The sequence below is a fragment of the Vanellus vanellus genome, assembly GCF_965231255.1.
Source record: "Vanellus vanellus genome assembly, chromosome: 8".
NCBI classification, from domain to species: domain Eukaryota; kingdom Metazoa; phylum Chordata; class Aves; order Charadriiformes; family Charadriidae; genus Vanellus; species Vanellus vanellus.
The window spans coordinates 14,853,169-14,865,970 of record NC_138913.1 but is presented as its reverse complement, the minus strand read 5'-3'; the positions used below and the strand labels follow the sequence as shown (position 1 = coordinate 14,865,970).

The following is a 12,802-nucleotide window of genomic DNA, read 5'->3' as shown; positions in this document are numbered from 1 at the left end:
GATCCTTCTCCTCTGAGCTACTTCCCAGCAGGTCCGCCCCTAACCTATACTGGTGCCTAGCATTCTTCCTCCCCAGCTGCAGGACCTTGCACTTGCTTTTGTTGAACCTCATTAGGTTCTTCTCTGCCCAGCTCTCCAGCCTGTTCAGGTTGTCTAACACCAAACAACAACTGTCCCCTAGTGTTTTACCACCTCAGTTACATCATACCAAGTTGAACTTGTGCCAATTATTGGGTAATTTTTGGCCTCCTGAATGAATCCAATCTGTTACCCGAAGGATGAGTAGGACAGCGTGTTGCTTGCAGTTATTTGGCTCAGCTCCACTAAATGCAGCACAGCAGCACCTGTATGCATTAGCTGAGGACTTGTGTCCCTGCATCCCTCTTAAAAGCAGTCTCACTAACCTTCTGCTTTTAATCAGGTTTCAGAAAATCCATAAGTTCCCATCCAGCACTCCTCTGCCCTGGGGACCTGTGTGCGGAGCCATGGCAAGCTGTCATTCACTGGTGGTTTTGGATAAGAAGATTCAGGGAGATCCACTGGACGTGAAAATGTTTGAGGGCACACACTGGGTATGTAACTCACACTCTGCACACATCCAAAGCACAGACACCCTCAGCCCGGCCCATGGGGTATACTCACCAGTCAAGCTCAAATACGTACCGTGGGGGAAAATCCTTAGCAGTCCTGGTCATAACAGCTGGAATTTGCTCTGTTATTTCTCCTAACCTCATGAGAGATTTGCAGCACTGCAGCTGCTTTTTTGACAGTCCAGCAGTCATTTTCCTTGGGGCTGCCTGCATTTGCTCTCTGAATTTGATTTGGAAGCCCTGGAGTGTGAGGAAGCAGAGGGGGATTTTATGCCCCTACGCAAGAGTCTGTTATCTCTGATTAGCAAGGGGACATCCCTATGGAGAAAACAAGGCTGGAGCCTCCAGCTGAGCGAACAGCAAGTCTCGGAGAGGCCGGGGGAAGAGAGATTGAGCCTCGGGGCTCATCTGTGGGGATGGAGAGTTTCTCGGGTGGGAGCAGGATGGGAAGAGGCAAGAGAAGGAAAAGGGCTGCTCTTCTCCCTGACATGTCCTAACCCGGAGGGGTTCTGGGTCTCTGCAGTCAACTGCCTTGACGTCTTTTCTCCTTCAACCTTTTGCTCAAGAGAGATTAATAAGTAAAACAGATGGCAGCTCTTTCAGCAGCACTGCAGGAAGGCATCAGGCTGGTGCTCGCCCCTGTGGAAGAGCAGGCAGCGGCAGAGCCCCATGACAGCAGAAGGTGACTATGAGGGTGAATGAGCCTTAGTGGCACATAAAATAACAGAGCTGCAGGTCTAACAGCATCCTATGCTGAAAACTACCAACCTGTTTCTGCACAGAACATCAGTGAGAGTCTTTTAAAAGCAAGAGTCTGGAAGATAAAACCAACTAGATAAGGATAATTATTTCTCTTTCCCTTCATCTTTAATGTGGCATTAAATTTATATGGACCTTGAGTTTAGAGAAACCACAAAATTTGACAGAGGTTTTTATTCTCATCAAGTCAAAAGACGCAGGGCCACATAGGCTTCTGCTAAGGACACGGCTGCAGGGAGGCTGTCGCTGATGATGGATAGGAAGACCTATTAGATCATAACAAAACACTTTGCAACTCGGTGCCAACAGTAAGGGGGAAACAATCTCCCATGTGCTGCTGCCCTGCTTTAACAGACAGGTGTGAAGCCAAACAAAAACTATCAGAAATAACACTTTTCTTTGTACAGGAGATAGATGACTCCAGCACAGCTCAGGATGGGGCTGGTGCTCTCCACACCTGCGTTGTTAGACCGGGGCCGAAGGCCAGCAGTGTAAGTCCAGTTCTTTCTGAGAATGAATATTGTGTGTTTTCAACCTGCAGCATATGCAAACTCCTAGCATGTGCGCTATTCATTTACCTGGGCTAGCGGTTGCAAAATGCCTTTCAACCACTCTTGGTACTGTGTTGCATCTTCCCCCAAAACACCTTGGAAGTGCAGGACCAGTAAAGCAAATTCTGATTAAAGTGGATATGGTGCTCTGAAGTGGCATCTAAAGCACTTCATGGGCCTTGAAAGCCCCACGTTTCCAACCCTGCTATTTATGCTAATAAAAGATACAGACTTCTCTGAGTCCTCACCCTGTAAAGCTGCTGGCAAAATGAAACTACACACTCGGTTTAAGTGGAAAATAATGCAGAGAAGCTGTGTAAACAGAATAAATGTCTAAGGCATGAGTTCATCTGCAGGAGGAAGCAACGTGAGTTGAGGAGGCAAAACGTTTCATCTAGAAGTGTGCATGTGGGTCCATGAGTTCTGCTGGTAATGGTCAAGCAACACCACTAGCAGATTTATCAGCATCACCCCAAAGCACGGTGTTATTTGCTTCACTCTTCCTTTTAAAAGTACACTTGGGAAGCTCCAAGTTTTGACAGTTAAAAATTGTTGTGTTTCCAGTCCAAATGTTGAACCAGACAGCATCCTCCCAGTGGAAGGAATGTGATTTCTGCTAGCAATACTAGGAAGACAGCGCTGTGGCAACGGGGAAATCAATCTTGTTCCTATGATTGCTCTGTTCCCGTGATAATGTCACTGTAACACATCAAATATCAGTTCCCAGGCCGGTAAATGTAGGAATATTACATTAATACTTGGTGATTAAGAGAAAGGATGGGACAAAGCCTGGAAAGACATATATAAAGAAAACCATTGAGGTTCCTGGGAATTACACTGGGAAGACAGACTTGTTGAGACTGTAGTTCCTAAACTACAGCAATCTGATCCCATAGCCAGAAGGCAACAAAAGTGACATAATCTCCTATTAATAATAAATCTCCTTAGCAAGAAAGCTTCAAATGAGCTGAAGTTCAGAACGGATTTGCATTGCATAATCAATGACTCAGCATCTTGCTTTCCTGACTTCTCCAGGCTCCCATGGAAGGAATAGCAATCCTACATCAATTCCCATTTTCATCTGGGCTGCAGAGGATGTCTGTTGTTTCACAGAAGATCGGAGAAGAACAGTACGACCTGTACATGAAAGGAGCACCAGAAATAGTGTCCAGCTTTTGTAGACCAGAAACTGGTACAGAATTGGGAAAGGGCAACTTTACAGCTTTACAGCGTTTATTTGGACTTAATCCAAACCAGAATTTATGTTGGGGCTTTAATCCTAAAAGGTTTGCAGCGCTCACTCTTCCCACTGGCCATACCGCAACTCCGTGCCTGTGACTCTCTCCACAAGCAAGCTTGTTGTCACTAGTTAACACTACAAACAAGTTTTCCTTGCTTGTTTGTAAGTTAAAGATGCAGACAGCCCAACAGCTAGTGGGATGCACAGCCTGAGGTCCAGCCCCTGTACATCCCTTAGCTGACTTGCATCAACAGAAGATACAGCGCATAAATAATGTTGATATGTCAAAATACCCAGAGCAGATGCAGGCTCATGGTAACGGCATGTGCCACAGCAAGTGTGTTGTGCTGTACAAGTTCTTAAATTTTCTGCTAATTTATTGCCCTGTAAATTCAGCGTTGAGTTACTGACCCAGCTTGCAAAGGCTTTAAATCTCAGCAATGGGAAACTTGCTGTGGACGTGCAAATTACTGTTATTAAGGATAATTGGTATTAATACTTGAGCCAAGACTTCTGTACTCTCTCTGCAAGTAAACATAGGCTTTTCTTTTTTGTATCTGAACAACATTATAGGCTTATACTCAAATTTGTCTGCAGACTTGAAAGTTGGGTGACATTCACTGAATACTTCAGAAGGTTGACAGGCAAACACAGTACCAATGGTCTGTGGCTTTTTGGTTTGTTATTTCAGGTGGCACTGACCTGAAAATAGGGGAAAACGGTTTTGAGGGACAAAGGAAAGATTTTGTTTAGAACCACCTCAGATCTAATGACACAAGGCTCCAAACAAGTCAACATCAGCAAGAAAAAATGTCTTCAAAATTATGTTCCTCTTTCTCGGGTTTCTAAATAGCTACTCTTATCCTGTCTTGATTGTTTCTACATTGATTGCAGCTTAATGAATAATTAGGTACTGCACTGTAAAGCTGTGATTGCAGTACGTAGTGAGTACAAAATACTGCACAGTTAAAAGGAACTTTTTGCTTTTAGAGTCACAGGAATGATCAGAGAATTGAAAATTTAGGATTTGGGAGAATTCTCACATTAAGGCATAAACACACAACCAATTTCCTTAGTCACTCAGCATGTATGCAGGAAAGCTTAGGACAGAAGTCCTTTTGACTTATGAAGTCACTCATTTGTCCTCTGCCCAGTAATTCACCTTATCTACCTGCACATTAACATGCATTTTAAAAAATGTAAACCAGATGCATAGATCACAACAGTCAGTTACACAGCCTTGGTACAAACCAGCTGACCTCTATGGGAGGCCACAGTGCTGTAACTCAGGCTACGAAGCAGTTTAAGGGACAGGCATTTAACCCTAGAAAAGCAGTCAGCAAGGCTGGAATATTCTAACCATGAAACCTTTTTTCCTGTAAACAGTCCCAGCTGATTTCTTAAAGGAGCTCAAGACGTACACAAGCCAAGGCTTCAGAGTCATTGCCCTGGCCCATAAAGTGCTAAACCTAGGAAAGGATGTAGACGTGAGCAACGTGCAGAGGTAAGGCGTGCTGATGAGCCGTGAGTATCGCTGTGGGGTTGCTTTCCCATCTACTTGTTACAACGTGCCCTGCCCCAAACCTTCCCCTCCTCTCCCGCCAAAGGGAGCCTATTGGGAAATTGCACAATGTACCACTTTCCCCCAGCAGATGCTGATTACACTGTTAATTGCCTGCTTTACTACGCAAGGCTCACTGAGCTGAATTTCAGACTCTGTTATCAAAGGGTAATGATGGCTGGTTATTGTGCTTCTATACGGCAATGGATTGGGACTGCGATATAAACTCTGTGTGCCATAATCTGTGGGTTTCAGCCAGCCAGTTCCTGCAAATCCCTGTCCCTCTCTCTGCACACACACCTCTGCTGTGTTGCTCCTTCCTAGATACAGTAATGCAGCGGATCAGCAGCTTGGCTGAGGCTGCAGAAATGTTGGCACTCGCTGAGGACTGCTTGTCCTGAACTCATAGCAGTTGTGTTTCCCTGCGGAGCAAGCGTGTTTCTCACCCAGCATGGCTCTCCTGTTGAACAAAAGCCTCAGGGAGAGTCTCAGTCCCTGTGCCCTCCCTGGGAAACAGCACGTGTTTTTCTGTCCTTGCTCCAAGAGAGGAGGCAGAGTCTGGGCTGGCGTTCCTGGGCCTCCTGGTGATGGAGAACCGCCTGAAGCAGGAGACAAAGCCTGTGCTACAAGAGCTGGCTGCTGCCCGCATCAGGAGTGTCATGGTCACAGGTAAATGCCCCCAGGCTGCTGTGGGGCACATAGGAGAGAGATTCACTCCTCCAGCATTTTCCATTGCACGTCCATGGTCTCTACCTGGGCTGCCACCGTGCTATGGCAGAAGTGAGGAGCCTGCCTCTCTGCTATCCTTGCAGGAGACAACCTACAGACAGCTGTCACGGTGGCCAGGAATGCGGGTATGATTCACACAGGCAGCAAAGTCATCCTCATCGAAGCAAATGAGCCGGAGGGCTCCGCTCCAGCTTCCATGGCCTGGAGATTGGCAGAAGAGAGCAAAGCAAACACAGCTGCTCCCCATGTAAGCACAGCCAGGCATAGTTGCTTTCAGGTCCCAGGGGGAATTCACAAAGCTTTTAATGTCTAATTAACGTCTAATGTCCAGGCTCCTTAGGCCTGGACTTCTTGCTAAGGATGAGGAACAGAAGAAACCTGAAAGCTACTTTGTATCTCTCTACCCCAGGGTATATGGGGTATATGGTATATGGAGGTGTGGTATGGACCATGCACCTATTAGGGAGAAATAATTAATATAGTGGCTCTTTGCTCAGGGCAACTTGCGAAAAAACTACACAGATAACTGGCAAGGCTCTGCAGATACAGTGGCTGCTTCAATCACACTTGAAGTGTGCAGAATTAATGCAATTATACATACCGGTCCGTGTGACTATTTGCTGGCCCAAACTTCAGTCTCTAAACTAGCAGCCTGTGGCTAACAGGGATTAGTCATGTGTGGAAACACAGCTAGAAAATCAAGTCCTGCCAGGTGTAAAGTTTTACAAAAGGACACTGCGGAAGGCTGTGTCCCTGCTTGCCTGGTGGGAGGCTGACGAGGTGGAAGTAAGATGGCATATTATGACCTCAGTCTGACAATAAATGCTGTCTCATTTCTAGGCGGTATGTGCTAATTCCGAGGAAAAGATCACTGTGGAAGGAGAAACCTGCAACTACCATTTTGCAATGAATGGAAAGTCCTATCAGGTTATTATAAAGCACTTCTACAGCTTGCTGCCAAAAGTAAGTTCAGAGGAAACAAAGCGCTTAGTTGCCCTCCCTGTTTTATAAAGTGGCAGTGGTGTTCCAGCTGGAGAAAGGTGGTTTTCTGTCAGTAGCTGTAGTGTTGTCACTTCACGTTTTGACAGCTCTGGGCAGCATCCCACCATGCCTCAGGTTTAACCTAAACAGCTTGCTTTCAGCATCTTCTAAGACCTCAAATGACAGGGGTGGCTGTGGTGCTGTGAGCAGCTGCGCAGTGGAGTTAGTCCATGGTCACCTTCTCAATTTCAGTTTAATTAAAAACGTCAACCCCATTCCCATGTGCCACTACCATATCTGGCAATGGCCTCTGCTCAGCAGGGGCATCAGGAACATGAAATACGCACATCTAGCAGCAGAAATCTTCCACTCCTGTCACCCAGTCCATCAAATAGCTGGTGCTGGGATGGATTTTTTGATACTCTCTGGCCAGATTTTCAGGTAGGAGAAACCTCAGGCTGAGCAGTATTATCGCTGCTGTCATCAGCCATCTGTTCTGCACTTGGGAAACACTTACAACGCCTTGCTGCTCTAAAGGCTGCCGCAGAGCATGCGGTGATCGCTGGCTTCCCAGCACCTCCTACGGAGCAGGCAAGGCAGAAAACAGAGCAGGATCAATCTGGTGTTGGAGGAAATCTGAACCCTAAGGGTAGCAAAACCATGGTAGGATATGGGAGATGGGATTAGAGGGTTTCACAAGTGTCAGGCACCTGTCTGGGAGGCCTGATCCTGCTGCGATGGAGGCACAAATGCCTGCCTGAGGCAGCCCATTGCTCTTCCTTGCAGATACTGGTGAACGCGACTGTCTTTGCTAGGATGTCTCCTGGCCAGAAGTCCAGCCTTGTTGAAGAGTTTCAGAAACTCAAGTAAGGTTCTCTTTTGTTCTCTTTTTGGACCAAACCAATAACATGTTTTCTTTGAAGTGATATCATCTCAGCTAGCTCTGCTCTGACCCTCGCTCCCTCCCCATGCAATTCCTATTTGCATCCTTTGTAGCCGTCTTCCTCCCAGTTACCCTATGGGGATCCCTCTGCATCGGGAGTACCCGCACCCCTCACCCAGACTTAGCCACTGCTTCTCACGGGTGCAGTACAGAAGGTGGTGTTAAAGGAGGCTGAGATAAAAATACAGTGGCAAGCCCCGACATGTACAAATAGCCCCCAGCGCCAGCAACTCCCACAAGGCTGCTGGTGCAGTCCTGGCTGAAACCAACCTGCCACAGTTGGGAGTTTGACCTGACAGATGCTCCTTCATGTCCCCCAAAGGAATGTTTCCTCCTCCAAACAGGACTTGCGCTAACTATAGCTATCGCTTGCTAAGCTGCACTGTCACTGAGGTGGCAGTGAGGTGGATTGAGAGTTGGCTACGGGACAGAACTCAGAGGGTTGTGATCAGCATCACAGAGTCTAGTTGGAGGCCTGTAACCAGTGGTGTCCCCCAGGGGTCAATACTCAGTCCAATTTTGTTTAATATATTCATTAATGACCTGGATGAGGGGACAGAGTGTATCCTCAGCAAGTTTGCTGATGATACCAAACTGGGTGGGGTGGCTGACACCCCAGAGGGCCGTGCTGCCATCTGGGCAATCCTGCTTTAGCAGGGGAGTTGGACTAGATGATCTCTAGAGGTCCCTTCCAACTCTGAAAATTCTGTGATTCTGTAAACAAGGCATGATACCTTTCTGAAAAAGAAAAGTTAATTATCAGTTATGAGGTGCTTCCTCTGGGGATGAAGTTCCCTGTCTTCTCAGAGGGACATTGCGTGTGGTGGTTTGGGAGCTAGTGTATTTTTTCAGGCATTCCTGTGTCTTTGTGTCTACAAAAACCGTCAAGGAGAAAATGCTGGTAAAAGCCAAGCTACAGCCGCAGGAGCTGCTGCAAACATGCACACCCTGCTCCCTTTCCATGGCCCCTGGTACCAAGGGGAAAACACTAGAATAAAGTGGCTGTGTTCCCTTTCCTATTACAGCCTCTTTCGAAACTTCATCCTAATTTTGCTCTGCGCACTCTGCCCCAGCCTCTCCCCATATACAAGTTGTCCTCTGGAAACAGCCGCTGCCTGCTCCAGGGCCAACATGAGTCCCTGCTCTGATGCCCCACAAGTGCTAAGCCAGCGGGTGCTCCACCACGGGATCAAACAGCTACATGAGAGATTTATGTGTTTTCCTTCTTCTTCCTCCACCAGTTACTACGTGGGTATGTGTGGTGATGGCGCCAACGACTGCGGGGTATGTAGGAGCTCATCTCCCCTTGTTAAATTTCACCTCTTTCAACCTAAGGAGTGCTGTGACAAGAAGCTGCCCGACACCACTTGTCACTAGCATTTCCTGAAGTAGCCCATGGGGACACTCGGTCGGTGCATCCCTGTAAAACACTATCTACATGCTTTTTTTTGCTTTTTTTTTTATACTAACATATACGATAATAGAGGATTATTGATTTGATTTCCCTCAAACCCCCGAAATAGGGGCAAGGGACTTTTTCTTACACATTTGTACAAATTTCCAATTGTAAATTTGAGGGTCTTAGCCATAAAAAACCCAATCGATACCTATTATATTATTATAATAATGTTATCATAATATAATTTTATAATAAAGCATTAGCTTGCTTTGAAAAAGTTGTCCATAGCCTACACCTGAGCACTAAACCAGAGGTGACAAGGAGCTTGTAAAACAGCAATAAAAGAAATATGAACAGGAGATTGAAAGGAATAGAAAGAGGATAAAATGTTAATTTAAATACTTTAGGAGACTGTTTAACAGGAGAGGTATGCACAAACTCCAGGGCAGGAAACAGCATACAGGGTAGTTCAAAGGATTGTAAATAGGTATAATGGGATTAAGTGAACAAAAGAAATATTTAAGCTCGAGTGAAGGGAAGATGTCTGGAAAATGAGATCGGCTGAGCCACAGAATAGCGGGAGATCAATTACAAAAGACACTTGAAGCAAAACTTGTAAAGCACCAGTAAACATACTGGGGGTGGGAGGGGTGGATGTCTCTCCATCTTCTTTTACTCCTGTGGATTTCAGGCTTTGAAAATGGCCCATGCAGGGATATCGCTGTCAGAGCAGGAGGCATCCGTGGCCTCGCCTTTCACCTCCCAAATCCCCAACATCCAGTGTGTGCCAGAGCTGATCAGGTGAGTTTGTGGGTGCCGCCCTGGGGCAGTGTCAGGGTGCCGCCGCCTGCTCTCAGCTCAGCAGGGGGGGGGTCACGAGTGGGCACGCACTACCCTCAAACACACTGTTAAACCAAACCTAATTCCTCAGGAACCATATAAAATACAGCAGTGGGGGTTTTGATCCTCCGATTCCAGTGCTGGGAGGATTTTTCTGGCTTTAGGAGAGCATTGCCCATGATTGCTGCTATTTTTGGAACAGGTGCAGCACAAGAGTGGCATGAAAGGGCAGGCGTAACTGTGACCGCAGAATAGAATTGGGTGTCATTACTTTAAAGTAATGATATCTGTATGCTGCATACAGTCACGGAGCAGCCAGTACTAATGCCATTTAACCAAATGTATGCAAAGACAATTATTTGTTTGTGTAGACATCTGCTTGGCTCCCAGAACTGTTGAGCAAATTAGTAATGAAAAAGCGACCGCAGCATAATCCAGGTATTAAAATTGTAGCTGCAGAATAAAACCAAAGAAAAAAAGCGCTGCAGATGAAGGGTAGTTAAGCGGCTCTGTAGTATCTTAAGGCCAAAATATTCGTCTGTGGAATTTGAACTGTTTTCTATTCTTCTTAGAGATCCTAAACAAAAGGAGTTGTCCTCCTGAGAAGCAGAAACCATCTGTAGCACTGAACTCACAGTGCTGTAGTTGTAAGGGGGGGGGTTAGCTTTGCTTTGTGTTTTGAGCAGGGAAGGTCGAGCTGCTTTGGTCGCTTCCTTCGCTGTGGTTAAATACCTGACCCTTTACGGCCTGATTCAGTTTGTCGGTACTGCTCTGCTGTTTTGGGTAAGTATTTCATGCCAATCTTTTATCAGTTTGCTGTGCTCCCTGTAGGTTTCTATCTTTAGTGGTATTACTCAGCAGGGAAGAAAAGGCACACAGGGCTTCAAGGAATAACAAAGATGTGAAAAGCTGGATAATTAATGGCAGGGAGTAGATTGGTTGTAGGGACCCCCAAAATCAGGGGAAAAGCCCAGTGATAGAACTTCATCCCTTCCAAAAGAAAAAGGGGAATTAGAAGGGGGGCGAGTCCAAGCCCAGCCGGGCGGTAGAGGTCCAGGAACAGGTCTTGCTGCAAAATGAGAGCTTTGGGAGAGCAGCTGCCTCTCTCTGCTCGAAAAAAAAAGCTCAAAAAAGAAGAGTCTCAGGCAGATGGACAAGGATAGTTAAGGAAGAAGCACCATTGTGTATCACCAGTATGTGATGAATCCTCTAAAATGTTGATACATGACAAGAAAACCGGTGAAGGAAATTCATGTATGGATTTACTCTGGGCCACTTGTCTTGCCACCGTTCATGCACATCATCTGTGCACCGTCTCCCCAAGGATGAAGGGCAGAAAGCAGTGAGCTGCTGTGGACCTGCAAGGCATGGCCCAGCCTCGGTGGCAGAGAGCGCTTGTGGGTCTCCACATGGGGACAGCTTCTCCAGCCATGAGTCTGGGCACACCAAATTCGTCCGTGTCCCCACTACCCAAAGACATTTCAGACCTAGCACAAAGTGAAACTCTGGCTGTCATTGCCATTACTGTAGGCTGGGAGTGTGTGACCTGATCGCAGCAGTCCAAGGGGCATTGATACCTGCTGGAAGAAGGGAGGAAAAATATTCAACTGCCATGTTCAAATGTTGGGTTACCCACAAGTGCTATGAATTAGCAAGGCGTTCAGTGGAACCTGGCTGACAACGAGCAAGCTGGGCTTGCTAATCCTCATGGGGCTGCATCAGGGCCGTGAGGTTGCTGTTGCTGGTATGACATTGCTCTGAAATAACATCCGATGCTACAGTTTGTATCACCAAAGTTGATATTGGTTCTCAGGTGGTCCTGCCTTTGTTTTTGTTCTAGCAACTGCAAATCTTTGGGATTCACCAGTATTTGATACAAGACGTCGTCATTACCCTTTTGGTGTGCCTAACAAGTAAGTGGCTCAGGGAAACCCGCTGTGTCTGTTTAAGAGCCTGAGTCTAAATAGTTGACTTCATTTCCCCATAAAGATTAAAAAGAGGACCCAAGTTCTGCTGTCAGTAACATCATAACCATTGATGCTAGAGCAATTCCCAGGTCCCAGAGTATGGGATTTGGCTTATAGTCCTTTGCAAATATGGCTGCAGAACTCTGTACGTAACCGATAGGGGTTGGATGTGAGACTCAACCGGAAGAGGATCCGTTGCTCTGGTGACTGTCAGTGGGGCTCAGACAGTATAAATTCAGCTCCTGGTCTCCTGTGTGTTTCTGGCATGAGACCCAGTACATACAGCTTTTAGATTCCACTGGAGATCCCCACCTGCAAGTGAGGGTGATGTTCCCCATCTTCTATCTGTGTTTTCCTGAGGGGGGATTCAGAAGAGGTTCAGATGGAAAACAGTGGAGATCAAAGCCATTTCTTGCCTGCTTATTAGGGCCAGGCTTTGCAGCTTTCACCTGTGATGAGAGGATGGGGGGTCTGTGTGTGGCTCTGCTTGCCCAGCAAATGCAGAGGGATGCTGGTGGGCTGGGCTGCCACAGACTGCAAACGTCTCCGTTTTCTCCCCAGTGAGCTTGACTGAAGCCTACCCAAAGCTGGCACCGTATCGCCCTCCCGGCCAGCTCATCTCGCCTCCCTTGCTGCTCTCCATCATCCTCAACGTGTGCTTTACCATCATCATGCAAACCTGTGGCTTCCTTCTGGTGAAGCAGCAGCCCTGGTATGTCGCGCTGGCCAGCCAGAGGTAAGTCCCTCTTTTTATCTCTGATCCCCAACTTGCAGATCACGGTGCTGCTGTGTGTGTGGGACACACCAGCTTCTTGTGGCCTGCAGCCATGCACGCTGAGGGACCCGAGTGGGACTATTTCTTCCCCCCTTCCCCCCCTCCTCCCCCCCCCCCCCCCAGCTCTGTGTGTACTCAGCAGAGTGTTGCCAAGACAAAATTAAGTTGCTGCAGCTGCCGCACTCAAATCTAAAGGGCCATCCCAATGGCTGTGTTTTTCAAAACCCTCCTCTGAAGCAGGCAGGGCGCTGCCCAGCTGGAGATGCAGGAGAAGCGGTGGTGCTGGGCCATGGGGCTGCACCGTAATGCGGTGGGCACCCATCACCGGGGCAGCCGGGCAGCAGCTGGGGCGGCCGGCCTCAATCCCCCCTTTCCTCAGCTCCCCTCTCCTGGGGTCCGGCCGCATGGCTGCCCTGGGAAATAAACAGCCCTGGGGACGGGTTTTGCTGGAATCCAACTTGGCTTAA

The 12,802-nt window shown here is 47.4% G+C and overlaps 1 protein-coding gene across 1 annotated transcript in view; it reads left to right on the top strand.

Moving 5' to 3' along the window:
* Positions 1–12,300, top strand: part of LOC309674939 (putative cation-transporting ATPase 13A5) — a gene marked incomplete at both ends in the record, with an annotated part of 30,182 nt that extends 17,882 nt beyond the window's left edge. The window contains 13 exons of the mRNA XM_082487129.1: positions 422–572; positions 1,757–1,840; positions 2,936–3,092; positions 4,527–4,644; positions 5,219–5,370; positions 5,514–5,677; positions 6,271–6,393; positions 7,198–7,277; positions 8,596–8,638; positions 9,445–9,554; positions 10,280–10,376; positions 11,434–11,506; positions 12,122–12,300. Coding sequence (XP_082343255.1) covers positions 422–572; positions 1,757–1,840; positions 2,936–3,092; positions 4,527–4,644; positions 5,219–5,370; positions 5,514–5,677; positions 6,271–6,393; positions 7,198–7,277; positions 8,596–8,638; positions 9,445–9,554; positions 10,280–10,376; positions 11,434–11,506; positions 12,122–12,300 — 1,531 coding nt within the window. The remainder of the gene's footprint in view (positions 1–421; positions 573–1,756; positions 1,841–2,935; positions 3,093–4,526; positions 4,645–5,218; positions 5,371–5,513; positions 5,678–6,270; positions 6,394–7,197; positions 7,278–8,595; positions 8,639–9,444; positions 9,555–10,279; positions 10,377–11,433; positions 11,507–12,121) is intronic.
* Between the last annotated feature and the right edge of the window lie 502 nt (positions 12,301–12,802).